This window comes from Phaethon aethereus (genome assembly GCF_964289735.1).
Source record: "Phaethon aethereus genome assembly, chromosome: 3".
Lineage (NCBI taxonomy): Eukaryota > Metazoa > Chordata > Aves > Phaethontiformes > Phaethontidae > Phaethon > Phaethon aethereus.
Window position 1 is genome coordinate 63,552,927 of NC_138576.1, and position 14,343 is coordinate 63,567,269.

The 14,343-nt window shown below is 41.1% G+C and overlaps 1 protein-coding gene across 1 annotated transcript in view; it reads left to right on the forward strand.

Moving 5' to 3' along the window:
* Positions 1–12,675, forward strand: part of AKAP7 (A-kinase anchoring protein 7) — a gene marked incomplete at its 5' end in the record, with an annotated part of 94,808 nt that extends 82,133 nt beyond the window's left edge. Inside the window, one exon of the mRNA XM_081997780.1 lies at positions 12,350–12,675. Within this exon, the coding sequence (XP_081853906.1) occupies positions 12,350–12,552 (203 nt within the window). The 3' untranslated portion in view covers positions 12,553–12,675. The remainder of the gene's footprint in view (positions 1–12,349) is intronic.
* Positions 12,676–14,343: the final 1,668 nt, after the last annotated feature.

Below are 14,343 nucleotides of genomic sequence, written 5' to 3' on the forward strand. Positions count from 1 at the left end.
GGTGGCTCTGTATGTTAGGGAGTGTTTTGATTGTATAGAAATCAATGATTGTAGAGACCAAGTCGAGTGCTTATGGGTAAGGATGAGGGGGAAGGCCAATGAGGCAGATATCTTGCTGGGAATCTGTTACAGACCACCCAACCAGGACGAAGAGACAGATGAGACGTTCTATAAGCGACTGGCAGAAGTCTCGCATTTGCTGGCCCTTGTTCTTGCAGGGGACTTCAATTTACCAGACATCTGCTGGAAGTGTAACACGGCAGAAAGGAAACAGTCTAGGAGGTTTCTGGAGTGTGTGGAGCATAACTTCCTGACACAGCTGGTGAGTGAGCCCACCAGGGGAGATGCCTTGCTTGACCTGCTGTTTACAAACAGAGAAGAACTGGTGAGAGATGTGGTGGTCAGAGGCCGTCTTGGGCTTAGCAACCATGACATGATAGAATTCTCAATTGTGAGCGAAGTAAGGAGAGGCGTCAGCAAAACTGCTACCATGGACTTTCGGGGGCCAGACTTTGGCCTGTTCAGGTCACTGGTTGAGAGAGTCCCTTGGGAGACAGTCCTGAAGGACAAAGGGCTCCAGGAAGGCTGGACAGCCTTCAAGAAGGAAATCTCAAAGGCGCAGGAGCAGGTGATCCCCATGTGCCGTAAGAAGAGCTGGCGGGGAAGGTGACCAGGCTGGCTGAACAGAGAGATTTTGCTGGGACTCAGGAGAAAAAGGAGAGTTTATCACCTCTGGAAGAAAGGGAAGGCAACTCACGAAGAGTACAAGGATCTCATTAGGTCAAGCAGGGACAAAATTAGAAAGGCAAAAGCCCAGCTAGAGCTCAGTCTGGCCACAGTTGTAAAGGATAATAAAAAATGCTTCTACAAATATATTAACAACAAAAAGAGAGGCAAGGAGAATCTGCATCCCTTACTGGATATGGCAGGGAACATTGTCTCCAAGGGCGGGACAAGGTTGAGGTACTTAATGCCTTCTTTGCCTCAGTCTTTAATAGCCAGTCCAGGTATCCACAGGATATTCAGCCCCCTGAGCTGGAAGATGGGGATGGAGAGCACAATAACCTGCCCATAATCCAGGAGGAAACAGTTAAGGACCTTTTAAGCCACCTGGACACCCACAAGCCTATGGGGCCTGATGAGATCCACCTGAGAGTACTGAGAGAGCTGGCGGAGGAGCTTGCCAAGCCACTCTCCATCATCTATCAGCAGTCCTGGTTAACAGGGGAGGTCCCAGAAGACTGGAGGCTTGCCAATGTGACACCCATCCACAAGAAAGGCCGGAAGGAAGATCCTGGGAACTACAGGCCTGTCAGCCTGACCTCTGTACCAGGGAGGATCATGGAGTGGTTGGTCTTGAGAGTGCTCACAGGGAATGTGCAGGACAACCAAGGGATCGGGCCCAGCCAGCATGGGTTCGTGAAAGGCAGGTCCTGCTTGACCAACCTGATCTCCTTCTATGACCAGGTGACCTGCCTAGTGGATGAGGGAAAGGCTGTGGATGTTGTCTAGCTGGACTTTAGTAAAGCCTTTGACAGCGTCTCCCACAGCATTCTCCTGGAGAAACTGGCGGCTCGTGGCTTAGACGGGTTTACTCTTCGCTGGGTAAAATACTGTCTGGATGGCCGAGCCCAGAGAGTCATGGTGAATGGCGTTAAATCTGGCTGGCGGCCGGTCACAAGCAGTGTTCCCCGGGACTTGGTTCTGGGGCCGGTCTTGTTCACTATCTTTATTGATGATCTGGATGAGGGGATCAAGTGCTCTCTCAGTAAGTTTGCAGATGACACCAAGTTGGGTGGGAGTGTTGATCTGCTGGAGGGTAGGAGGGCTCTGCAGAGGGATCTGGACAGGCTGGATCGATGGGCAGAGGTCAACTGTATGGGGTTTAACAAGGCCAAGTGCTGGGTCCTGGACTTGGGTCACAGCAACCCCATGCAACGCTACAGGCTTGGGGAGGAGTGGCTGGAGAGCTGCCCAGCAGAAAGAGACCTGGGGGTGCTGTTTGACAGCCGGCTGAACATGAGCCAACAGTGTGCCCAGGTGGCCAAGAAGGCCAACAGTGTCCTGGCCTGTATCAGAACTAGTGTGGCCTGCAGGAGTAGGGAAGTGATTGTGCCCCTGTACTCGGCACTGGTGAGGCCGCACCTCGAATCCTGTGTTCAGTTTTGGGCCCCTCACTACAAGAAGGATGTTGAGGTGCTGGAGCGTGCCAAAAGAAGGGCAACAAGACTGGTGAGGGGTCTGGAGCACGAGCCTAATGAGGAGCAGCTGAGGGAACTGGGGTTGTTTAGTCTGGAGAAGAGGAGGCTGAGAGGAGACCTTATCGCTCTCTACAACTACCTGAAAGGGGGTTGTGGCAACGAGGATGTTGGTCTCTTCTCCCAAGTAACTAGTGATAGGATGAGAGGACATGGCCTCAAGTCGCGCTAGGGGAGGTTTAGACTGGATATTAGGAAAAATGTCTTTACCGAGAGGGTGGTCAAGCATTGGAACAGGCTGCCCAGGGAGGTGGTGGAGTCACCATCTCTGGAAGTATTCAAAAAATGGGTGGATGTGGCGCTTCAGGACATGGTTTAGGAGACATGGTGGCGTTGGATTAATGGTTGGACTTGATGATCTTGAAGGTCCTTTCCAACCTTAGTGATTCTGTGATGTGTCCAAGTGTAAGGTCTTACAGGAGCAGCAGAATAGCTGGATCGACATGGTGCTGCACCCGGGCTGTGAGGACAGGCTAATTCTCCAGTGCTCGAGGTTACTGCTTCTGGTGCCCTGTGTGGTAACAGCATATAACCCTCTGATGTATAGCTATGCTTTTTTGGAGTTAAAACCACATTGCTTTGTGCCATGCAACTATTGTACGTGTTTACCCATCTCGGGGAAATCTTAAATTCGTGAATGATACAATTTACTCTTAAGGGGAACCATTGCTCATCTCCTTCCTTCTCCTCATCCTTAATGAACTTTTCTTGGCCCCTGTAGCCAAACATAGAAGTGGGAGAACTTTTCTATCTGGAAAACATAAAGGCAAAGGGAACTATGGAACTAAACGCATTCCTGTTTAGCTGAAGTGAAGACAAAATACCTGCATTTGACTTGGCAGTTTGTTCTGAATGTAGTGAAGAGAAATGCAAAAACTGTTTCTTGCATGGAAATCCAGCCTTTATTCCTTTACTCTGAGCTGGGGAAAGTCTGAGAAGAATATTACCTTAAAGTAAGAGGGGATGAAGAAATAAAGATGAAACTCCAAATTAGAACTGTTTAGCCTGATAGAAATAAAAGACCAGAAGACCAGCTGACATAAATAAGTAGTTCTCCATTGATGTTAATGGTACAGAATTGGAATTATTAGGATGCCGAAGAGGAAGGGGTAGAATTGTAGGTAAAGATGACAAAATTTGTGAATGGAAAAAGTGAAGTGAAAAGAGAAGAGAACCATCAAGTTTAAGGCACGGTAATGAGCAATCCATTATGGTACGGAGTGTAAGTTGCTAAAAGGTGTAAGGATTAGTTCAGGTTTTGGCATAGCAGATGTATTTTTCTGGGTTGATTTCATTGAAGTGCTGCTAGAACAGGCTTTGACTCACTGAGTTTGAGGAAGTAGAAATATGGGGGAAGAGAGAGAGGGAGTTATTCTTCTGCTAGAATTCAGTGTTAGAGCTGTAGGGGGTTACTGTCATGAAAGAAGTGTTGCTATTAGGTAGGGAAATGTTGGTTATGTTCTTAAGGATAAAGTTATGTTCTTTTATGTTGTTTCAGAAAGAAAATGCTTTTACAACTATTTGATATTTAGCACAGGAAGGATGTGAAAATAAGGCCCACTGGTTTAAACAAATAATCAGGACTCAATTATTCTTTATTTCTAATAGTGAAGCAGATTCAAGAATAGGGTTAATTTTGATTACTAGGTGCTTGTTCATCGACTTGAGATATATGCACTATTCATGAAGAAAACAGGATGGGGAAGAAAATTATTGTTGTCCTCTAGTTGACAACTATTCTAGTTGTTGAATGCTAGAGGACAACAATACAAACTTTTTTCCTTGTCCTAGGTTATAAAGTCTGCTTATTTTGAGTGAATGATTGATTGCATTAAATTTAGTTTTATGACATGGTGATATTTCCATTTTTTTCATCCACAGATTTCATTAAGTGATCTCTTTTTACGCTATGCTCTAGCAACAATTTTTAGATTCATGTGACTTAGATTAAGTGAAGTGTAGTCATACTTTCGGCATTCTTACCTCTTTTAACTACAGCTACTCTGGTTTCATATGGCTGAGGTGACCAAAAACTCCGTAACACAGACCAATTTATTATGACCAACTGTGTCTGAATTTGTTTCTTATCTTACCTCAGTATTTTTCTTTGGACATCAAGATTCACTGTTCTTGCAAGCGAGTACATTTGGGCTAAATTTTAGAGAGAGATCAAAGTTGAGGAAGAGGTTGTCCTGAAGAAGATCCTGAGCAGTAGTTTTATGGTTCATAGTGATAGCATTTAAAGAGAGTTATAAACGTTTATGAATTAATCTTTTCAAGTGTCAAAAATAAATTTCATATTTACAAACCTTTCATAAACCTATATGTGGTAGAGCAGTGAACATTTATACATCTACATCTCAACAAAATCAGAGTGAAAACTTATGTAAAATTCTAGCTTTTAAAAAAACACATTTAAACTGGAGATTATGTGGCAAACAAAAGGGAGGGAAGAAAGAATAATTCTAAATACATTACTTAAGACAAACTATATAATAGATGAAGGTGATGAAGATAGGAAATGCCATTATATGTACTTAGTGATGTTTTCATATTTTTTTAATGACATTCAAATTGACTTAAGGGTGTTATCTTAGTTTTCCGAAAGCTATTAACAAATTTAGTCAGATTCTCTAGGCTTGATCCATGAAACGAAAGACAGTAACAATACTACTCTGTTCAAAAATACATAACTTTATGGTTTGCCCAAGAAGCTGATGAAATGTGTTCAGTTCCTTCATGCAAGATCCTGGGGAAAGGGATTAGACCCATCTGTTTTGATAGCCTTAGGATGTAGTTATGCTACCAGTTCAAACCTATGTAAGATGCTCCTACCAAAAAAAGTGAATCTAACCTTCTTCCATTAGATTTAGGGTCTAATTAAGTATGATTACAGAGATGTTAAAAACACTTTGCAACTGACATTTTTCCATAAAAATTGCACCTTTCTATTGTATTTTATGGACACTGTTGGTCATCCTCTTGAATTGCAATTATACTTTCATCTTCCTTTTGCAGTTCAAGCAGTATGCAGCTGTATTTCACAACTCATTTTACTGCAATTAAAATAGTTAAATGAAAATGCATGTTAATTAAAATGTGACTTTTCTTTCCATGATTTACCAATGTATTCAAAATTGCTTTCCCTGATGAAAGGCACGTGCTATTTCCTCACGTGTGAGGAAAAGACTATTTGATAGCATAAGTTTGTATGGAGTGTTTTTCTGAGCTCAGGAAGAGCAACAATGCCAGATCAGCTTGCTAAGATTCACTTATTAACACCTGTTTAACATCTGTCTTAGTCTAAAAAAAGGTTGCGGTTGCTTTTTTTAGTCTACTTGACAGTAGCATGAAGAAGTCTCAACCAAAATAGTGTCCCATTGGAAGCTGTATAGTAACAGATTAATCTTAAAGAAATGAAATTGAAGTTTACAGAGAAAATAAGGATAGGAAACAGTAACAAGAGGTGAATGTATATTAAATGACTTCCGTCATCATGCTTGTGAGTAAATGTTCAATTTTCACAGTTGGCTGGTCCATAAGCTGTGACTTTTAGGATTTGGCAACACATTTGGACTTTGGCAATTAAAATCTGTGTATATCCTATTTTGGTTAGCTGCTGCATTTCTTGGGCCTGCACCCCGCTCAGCTTAGTGACCTAGCTGGATGATTTTCTGCCTTCAAGACCATCCAGCTCTGTGGTCACTGGCAACAAAGGTTGATGGGGGAGCAACCTATGCTCTCTCCCACAGTGTGTGACATTCTCAGTATTATTTCTGGAGGGCCATTGAAATGAGGGACTGCCAGGTCTGACCTGTTCCAGAATTCAGCTTTTCCCTGGGAAGCTTGGTCTCTCTCTGGCTCCGAAAACAGTGGGATGCTCCCCCTTGGCTGCATCCTGGAGGGTGGAGGAACTCTCCAGCTCTTCTCACTAGCCCTGCCAGCCCAGGTGACTCCTGCTTACCATTTACCTTGAGCTGCTAGCACCCAACATGGATGGAGAAGGGAACTGAATAATTCTGACTGGATGTTTTGGTTCTCCCATTGTAAGCATGCACAGTGGATGCTCCTGTGGTTATGTCAAACCACTTTTGTGACTTGGGCTGTTTTCTCTACCTGAGTATCATTGAGAAAATTGAGTAAAACTCACAGCTTTTTAAGCTGTCTTCTTTCCTTCAGCCATTGTTTCCTGTTACACTAGACTTCTTATAAATTCATTAAGTTTAAGCATTAAACTACATAAAGGGAGTCAGGAAATTTCTATACCAGCAGGTGTCTTTTAAAAGGAAAATAAACCCAAGATATTTAACAGAACTCCCAGTATGCCGGGAGTACAGTCTTAGTCTTTTTCTTTTTTTTTCCTTTTTTTGAAGGCTTGTGCCTGTGGCATTGCATGCTTCAGTGCTTGTAGAAGGAAGAGCCAGGTTTAGCAGAACCCATTCTGTTTCTCCACATATAGTTAGAGGTGGTCAGAAATTTTAGATCACTGAGCTTCAAAGAGTTTTGTCTGAATCAAAACAAACTTTTGCTACATTTTCCAGGCCTCCAGCTTGAAGGGAGCTGCAGGTATTCCTGCTGTCATCACTGCAACTGGCAAGAGCATAATTTTCCTGGAATACCTGCAACACCCTTAATTTCCTCTTCACTAGAAATTCCTATTTTTGTTGGGTTTATTCCATGCTGGGCCAAGTCAAATTAAAAAAAAAACTTCCCAGCAAACTAGAAACCCATGTATTCAGCATGAAAGACAGATTGGTATTGCCTTGTTAGACAGTCCTGTATTTACAGAACAACATACGTAAAACTAAAGAAGTTTGTTAGATTTCCAAGAGAAGAGCTAAATTACACATGCTGCTTAACATCAGGTGGGAACATCCAGCAACATAAATGTCATCACCATCATGTCATAATGAGATTATAATTTCACCCTTCCTCTCAGTGCCTTATTTGTGCCAATTCCTTAAGTGACCACTCTGGAGACGTTGCATGGAAGTCCTTGCTAACTAATGAGGAATTGTTCAGAGTTGTGGCTTTCCTGTCTATGCTTATTGTGTTGATTAGATATGGGCACATGCTTGTGTTTGTGTTCATTACTTCAAAACCATGATCTTGAACATGTTGGCTCATTCAGTCTGTTGCAAGGGTGGAAAGCATACAGTTTGCTGGCTGGTTATAGCTTGTTACTCAATTTATTATGGACTGTGGGCTCACTGTCTTTGCAGGGAGAGCGGGGATGGTATTTCTGTAGTGCTATAGTTCTTCTAATGTATATAGCCTACCAAATTTATCTGAAAATCTTCGGTAAAGAAAATGTTCAGCATGTTGGTCTAATACATAGGACATTGCAGTTCAGTATGTTGGTGTGGGAACCTCATACGATTCCCACAGAAGTCAATGAGATTTAATTTTGAATCAGATTCTGTAGACACAAAAGTCTCATGTAGCAAAAGCCAAATGTCTCCATAGGCTGCAGCCAGGCATGGCAGCCTTGCAATAGTCTGCATCTTCCTGGGCATTGTGAGTATAAATGATGTCTCTCTCCTCCTCATAATGCAGAGATAGTGAACCATGATAAAGGCACAACCATTGACATCGCAAACGGTATGACTTCACATGCTGAAATCTGGCTGGCGTTTGTTTTACTGGCCTTTCTTTGTTTTGTCCAACCCCACCAGATGCAGAAATAATTGATAGTCATCTGCTGAAGGTTTCTTAGTCCATCAATATTTAGAGTAGTTGTCTCCTTCCTTGCAGTCCCATTTTACTGCACACCAGCAAAGCTTTTGACCCTGTACAGAGGATGTAATAATCAATTATTTTATAGTGAAGGATTATTATGAGTTGGAGCCACTGAGCAGTCACTCCTAGAAAGGGAACCTTGTGGTGAAAGCTTCGTGCATATGCAACAGTGACTTCACTTGCCCTCTTGGTGTCAGTGAGAAGGACAATGTAAGTAGAAAAATGCAGTTTTTCAGCATTCAGAAGGAATTTCTTAATATTTAGTGTTTGAAAAATTTCCTGAGTCCCTCATGGTTTTTTTTGTTTCTAGATATTGTAAAAACAGTGTTCTAAATCTGATGAACCAAAGGGTAGACAGAGGCATATCTGTTACCACAGCCCTCCCCAGGGTGCATCTAGCTGCTGGAGTACAGACTTCCCAGCTGGTCCCAGTCACCTATTCAAAATACCAAGGGTCTCCTTTGTAATTTGCCCCATGTTGGCATAATTTTGTTGTGATGAAAGGTTGTTGGAAGGAAAAACAAAACCCAATGTGTTGAGGCCATGAGGCAAGGATTGCAGAACGTTGTCTTGGAATGTAGCTGGTAAAAGGCTGTAAAACTGGCTGTTCCTGTAAAAGGGATCCACGGTTGGTTCCTTCCATTAAATCTCTCACAAAAAGTCTCTCTCTAAATCTGAGAGATCCACATGAACTCTAAACCAGGCTGTGTCAGGACCATGAAAATACTGTACCAGGACCACAAAATCTGATTTGTTACAATGCAGTATTTCAAAACCCAGATTCACAGTCTTGCAAACTGTAAGGGGCTGTAGACTTGGAGAGTAAACCTAGCCCAGTAGAGAGATATGGCTTGGATTTGGTTGCAGGGATTTGGTTCATGTCCATAACTGCTAGCAGCACGCTGTAGGATTATAGAGCTCCTGTTGAATAATTCTGTGCAGTTGATAGTTCCCTTTTGTAAAAAATGGTGGTCATTTCAGGGCAATAGGTATGCTTCAGTTTCAGTAATAAAAAGCACTGCTTAGCGTGGATGCACTGAGATACATTCACAGAGGTTGAATTTGTTTCCATCTTTTGAAAATTATAAGAAGAGAATTCTGGGATAAACAAAATGAAAGTGTATTGGGTTTTTTTGTTTTGTTTTGTTGTTTGTTTGGGTTTTTTTTCATTTTTATTCTGAGCCCCATGCAGGAGGAGGCAGTGGAAGGTTTTTTTATTCACAGGCACAGAAATAAAGTAGTGGCACAGTCTGTACTGAGAGGCACAGCATAGATGCAAATATGGTGCATGTGGTAGATATCTTCCCTTTTCAGAACAGAGTTTACAAACAAAGCAGTTCTGAATTTTTAAACCTCCCTTTTAAATCTAAAACATTCATATCTACAATGACTTTTTACTGACAATCTGATAATTCCAATAGCATAAGACAGTCTACCCAAGGAAGCATTTGCCTGCTGCAAAGGAATTGTATACATCTAAGAAGCAGGCAAGCAGCAGATGCAGCATGGAGAGGGAGAGATATAAACAGGACATATATATATATGTGTGTGTGTGTGTGTTAAGTATTCAAGTAAATATAGATGATTAATACCTGTTACTATTACGTGACCTATTTCTTTATGTCAACAGTCATGAATAGGAATGATACAATAGTATACAACTACCTTGCCAATGAGCCTCAGCATTGCACAGACACTCACACAACTGCTATCTGGGGAGTCTGAGCATATAAACAGCATGAGTGAATCATATAGCCCCATGTGCCAGTCCAGCAAGGTGGCCGGACGGGTAAGTCCAAGGGATCTTTTCATACAGGGATGTGCATGCCTTTGCATTCACGGATCAGTCGGATCCCGTGTGTGTCTTTCCAGTGGGAGTGCAGAGTCACTTAGGAGGCACTATAGACTCAACTCCAGACTGTTGGTGAGCCATAGATGTCTCAAAATACTAAAAACAAACAACAACAGAAAATGCAAAACGTTCTTCTGTAGCTATATAAACTGTACTTTTAAAAGGCTCATTTTAAGTAGTCTGACTTTTTTCATGCTTGAGAAATTACTTACACAGTGAGCTGTCTACTCACTTCGAAGTTTTAAATGCAATAGTAGATATATGGATTTTATACATGTACAGGTAAATGAGAACTGTTTTGCAGGAAATATTTATGAGAGAAGAGCTCTGTCCTTTTTTAGACTCTAAGAATAATAGATAATGTACTATGAGTAAAATTACAGTCTGATTAAATATAATCGCTACTGTTTTGTGGTATCTGGGGGTCTCTGTGACTGATTAGTCATATTCTGCATATTAAGTACTATAGGGTCAAGTGTCAAAGTGGCTGAACACCATATTTCCCATTGATTTTGTTCAGAGTTGTGTGGACAGATCATTAGAACTGTGTGAATAACAATTTCTGTGATTCACTAGCAATTCTGAAATATAAGAAACTCTCCAACTTGAAACTAGAGTGTTATGTTTTTTTCTAGTGAATACATAGACTGGGACAACCAAGACATTTTGTCAAACATCTTTAACAAAAGCAAAGGAAATTTGGGTTCGAAGGACTGCATTCAAAGGAGCCTGTGGGATCAATTCATAAAAGCTGGGAGGAGATGCTGCTCATATATATCTTAGGTCTTCTGAGAGATAAGAGCCTGAATTAAATGCCTCCTCTAATTAAGTTAAAGGATAGGTTTAAGCCCAGGGTTTGCAAATAGCAAAGGAACATGGTAAGCCGTGGGCTAGAGAGCATGGAGCATGTAGCTGTTTGAGTGGTTTTGGGAATAGTGCCTGTGCCTCCCTCAGACTTGCATGTTAACCTAAAATGTTTCTTATTGGAAATGCTAAACCCATTTTTAGTGTGTTCTCTTATTTTTTTAATTTTGTGTTAACCAAAACTATTCCCATAGCTGCCTTTTAAAATATTTTTCAGAGTATTTTTCCAAACTTCTTCCAAAATGTACTGAAATGTTTTACCCAGGTCTAGTCTGATGACTCTTCAGCTGGAGAGTACAGTTCTTCCTTCCCCACAGTAACAGTGCTGTGGAGACCCAGAACTGGAAGAGTTTGGTCTGTCTCACTGTTGCAGAGCAGGATGTTCTTACTAACAGCTAGTAAATGCACTGCCTCTCAAAATGAAGGGTTTTGTTCACCTCTCCCCCTCAAATCCCCATATGAATTATGTTTTATCAGTGAAATCACTCCTAGGTTGTGCAATCCACTAGGAAGACTAATAAAAGTCTTCTATAACTATAACCTATATGTGCTGGCAAACAAATAAATTTACATATATGAAAACCAGCAAATTTAGTTAATTGAACAGTACAAAGCTTTGTGCTGAGAGCATACAATAGTATCTCTTTCACCAGATGTGTGTGACTAAGCAGCCTCTTATTACTGATTGCAGAATGCTAACTCCAGAAAAGGTCATTAAAAGTATGGCATTTAAATATAGATGGAGAGAAAAAGTACTTATCTAGCGCAAGAAATTGCAAAGTGACAGATTACACAGCCGGTGGAAATTGGACAATAAAATTTGCTTTTCCTGGATTGCACTCCTCATAAAAGGAGGATGTAGTAGGCTATGTAGTTTATTAGGAAAATGATTCATGGAAAAGTGCAATTTCAAAATACATGTAATGATGCATGGGAATCCTCACTATGTATACAGTTATTTCTTTGTATGCGTTTATTCATGTGAACTCTTAACAAAGCAGGGAAATGCTAGCTTCTTGCTTTTATCAGCAGATATCTAAGAATAGACTGCTGGAACTTGCATTCCTTCAATGTCAGAGCTTTACGTTAGAAGACAGAAGAGAGACAGGGAGGGAGTATATAATTTTTGCAAGTTTTAAGCTTTGTTTGCAAAAATAAATTCTAACCTGCATTTAGAGTATTTTAGTCATTTTTCCCACGAGAAACTCTTGAATTTCAGGCAATGAATAAATAGGTAGAAGATTTTAGATTTATTAAGCAAAATCACAAAACTAAATTTAAGAATGCTGCTAAAATGTAAATTCATCATGTGCCATGTTCTTCATCTTTGCCCGGATGACTGTTGACCATAAGGAATTAAAATTGCACTCTTCTAAGCTGAGTGGGTGCTCATAATGTTAGCCCGTGGCTTACTGGGGTGGTACAATAAAGATGAGCAGTGAAATGCTTTTGATCTGATATACCGTATACATCTTCATGAAGCACTTTTGATTCAGAGCTTGGGGGGGGGTGGAATTACTTTTTACAATCAGGAAGAGGCAGCTAGTAGCTTAAAATCCAGCTCACTCCTGATACAATTATGGTTACTATCCTTCCGTGGCAATGAATTCCTTCTCTTGTCTGTCGTGACGCATAGGTGAAAAACATGCAGCAGAGCCAGACGATGCAGAGCTGGTGAGCCTCAGCAAAAGGCTGGTGGAGAACGCAGTGCTGAAGGCTGTACAGCAATATTTAGAAGAAACGCAAAACAAAACCAGACAGACTGATGGAAGCCCCGTGAAAACTGAAGAAGCAGCAAGCAGCAGTAAGAATGAGAGCGACAATGATAACAGCAAGTGAGCACTGTGCAAAAAGCCCGGGGACAAATATCCCACCAAGAATAACCACAAAAACATGTCCCAGCTCCCTGCTGAAATTTGCTAAGTGGTGCTGGGTGACAGGCACTCTGCTTTGTGAGTCTCTTATCAAAAGTTTGTTCTGAATCGAAGGACACTGTCTACTGGTTTATAAGTGTTTGCACTGCGGAAAATCTGTTGAACGCTGGGAGGGATGGACGGTGGAAAAAAGACAAGAATGGTGAAGCAGGCGGCTCCAGTCTTCACTGGCCCTTGATGCCAAAGGCCCCTTCCTTGCTTTTGAAGAGAAACGGAACACTGCGTTTGCCTTTCGGATTGTCATGAATGGCCGTGGAAGAGGCCTTGCGATAAGTGGAAGCGACGCCCTCCGCCTGGGGGTTTGGCACTGCCGCAGGGCTGCTTACTCCGTGTGAGAGCACATGCTGTTTCCTAGTCAACAGCAGTCAACCCCAGGCTAAAAATTACCACTGCAGATATTCATCGCAGATACTATTACACAGTATGTAATATGGCAGGAGTTTCTCTTAAGTGTGACGCTGTACTGTTCTTCACTTTTTGGTAGCATTTGTCGATGTAAATTATATTTTTTTTGACAAAGTACCTTTTTATAAAAAAAGAATATGGGCAAAAGGCTGAGCGATTAATACTGTCCAAACCAGATACAATCTCTGTATTACCATACATTAATGACTAAATGACACTAGTTGTTATAAAATGTATTATATTGTTCTTTTCCTCTAGGAAAGAGCCATGAAGCAGACTTAGTAAAGGAAGCTTTGCACAGAGAAACACAGGCCCTGTTATCCAGACTGAATCAGATAAAGGAGCTGTTATCCAGTCCTGATATCCGCACGAAAATTAGTAAAGAACTGTTTGAAGACAGGCACGACTCTAACAGCAAATGGCAAAGTTGTATTGACTCTGGATCTCCAGATGCATGACTGCAAATTGCCATGATGTAAATTCTCATCAGGTTGTTTAAAAACAAAAAATACTTCTTCAATAAATTTTTCTTTCTGTTTCTTTTTTACTGATAATATGAATGGGCGTAAATGGCTCCTGAGGAGTAATGCTGAAATACTTGCACAGCAGGAGTATATTTCATAATGATGAAGTACAGCCATTCCTCAGCACTGCTTTGAAACACACTTGAATGTGCACGTATATGCCATGACTCCAAAGTGGAAAAATACTGGTTTCTTCACTGTGCCCTTCCTTTATCATTGCAAATAATTTAGATTTTTCTCATAGATCCTTTCCCTTGCAATGACATATTAAAAAATGGATGCTTTTAAATACTTTAAAATATATATTTGAAAAAACCTCTTTTAATTATCTGCCTTTTGGATATATACTGGCATTTGGGGTTAGCACTATCTGTTTTTGGGGGTTTTTTTTGACAGCACTTGAATACTTATATAGATGCTGACATGTTGTTTCTGCTGATGTTTACACTAATGCAAGAATGTTTTAAATTTCAGAATGAAATTCAGGCTCCACTGATCTCAGTGGGAGACTCTCATTGGCTTTAATGGAGTCAGGATGTGGCAGTTAAGATTTCCTGTGAAAATAATAATATTCCCTGAGATAATATTTGCTTTTTTACTTTTGTAGAACAGTGTTTTTATCTTTTGTTTTTGATGTTTCCTCCATCTCTACCTTCTGCTGCCTGAGGTGGGATGTCAGTTTGCTCTCCTTGTTCCCTCCACACAGCTGCAAGATTCACTGAAGCTCTGGATAGACAACAATGCAGGAATAGGTCCAAAATTTGCAT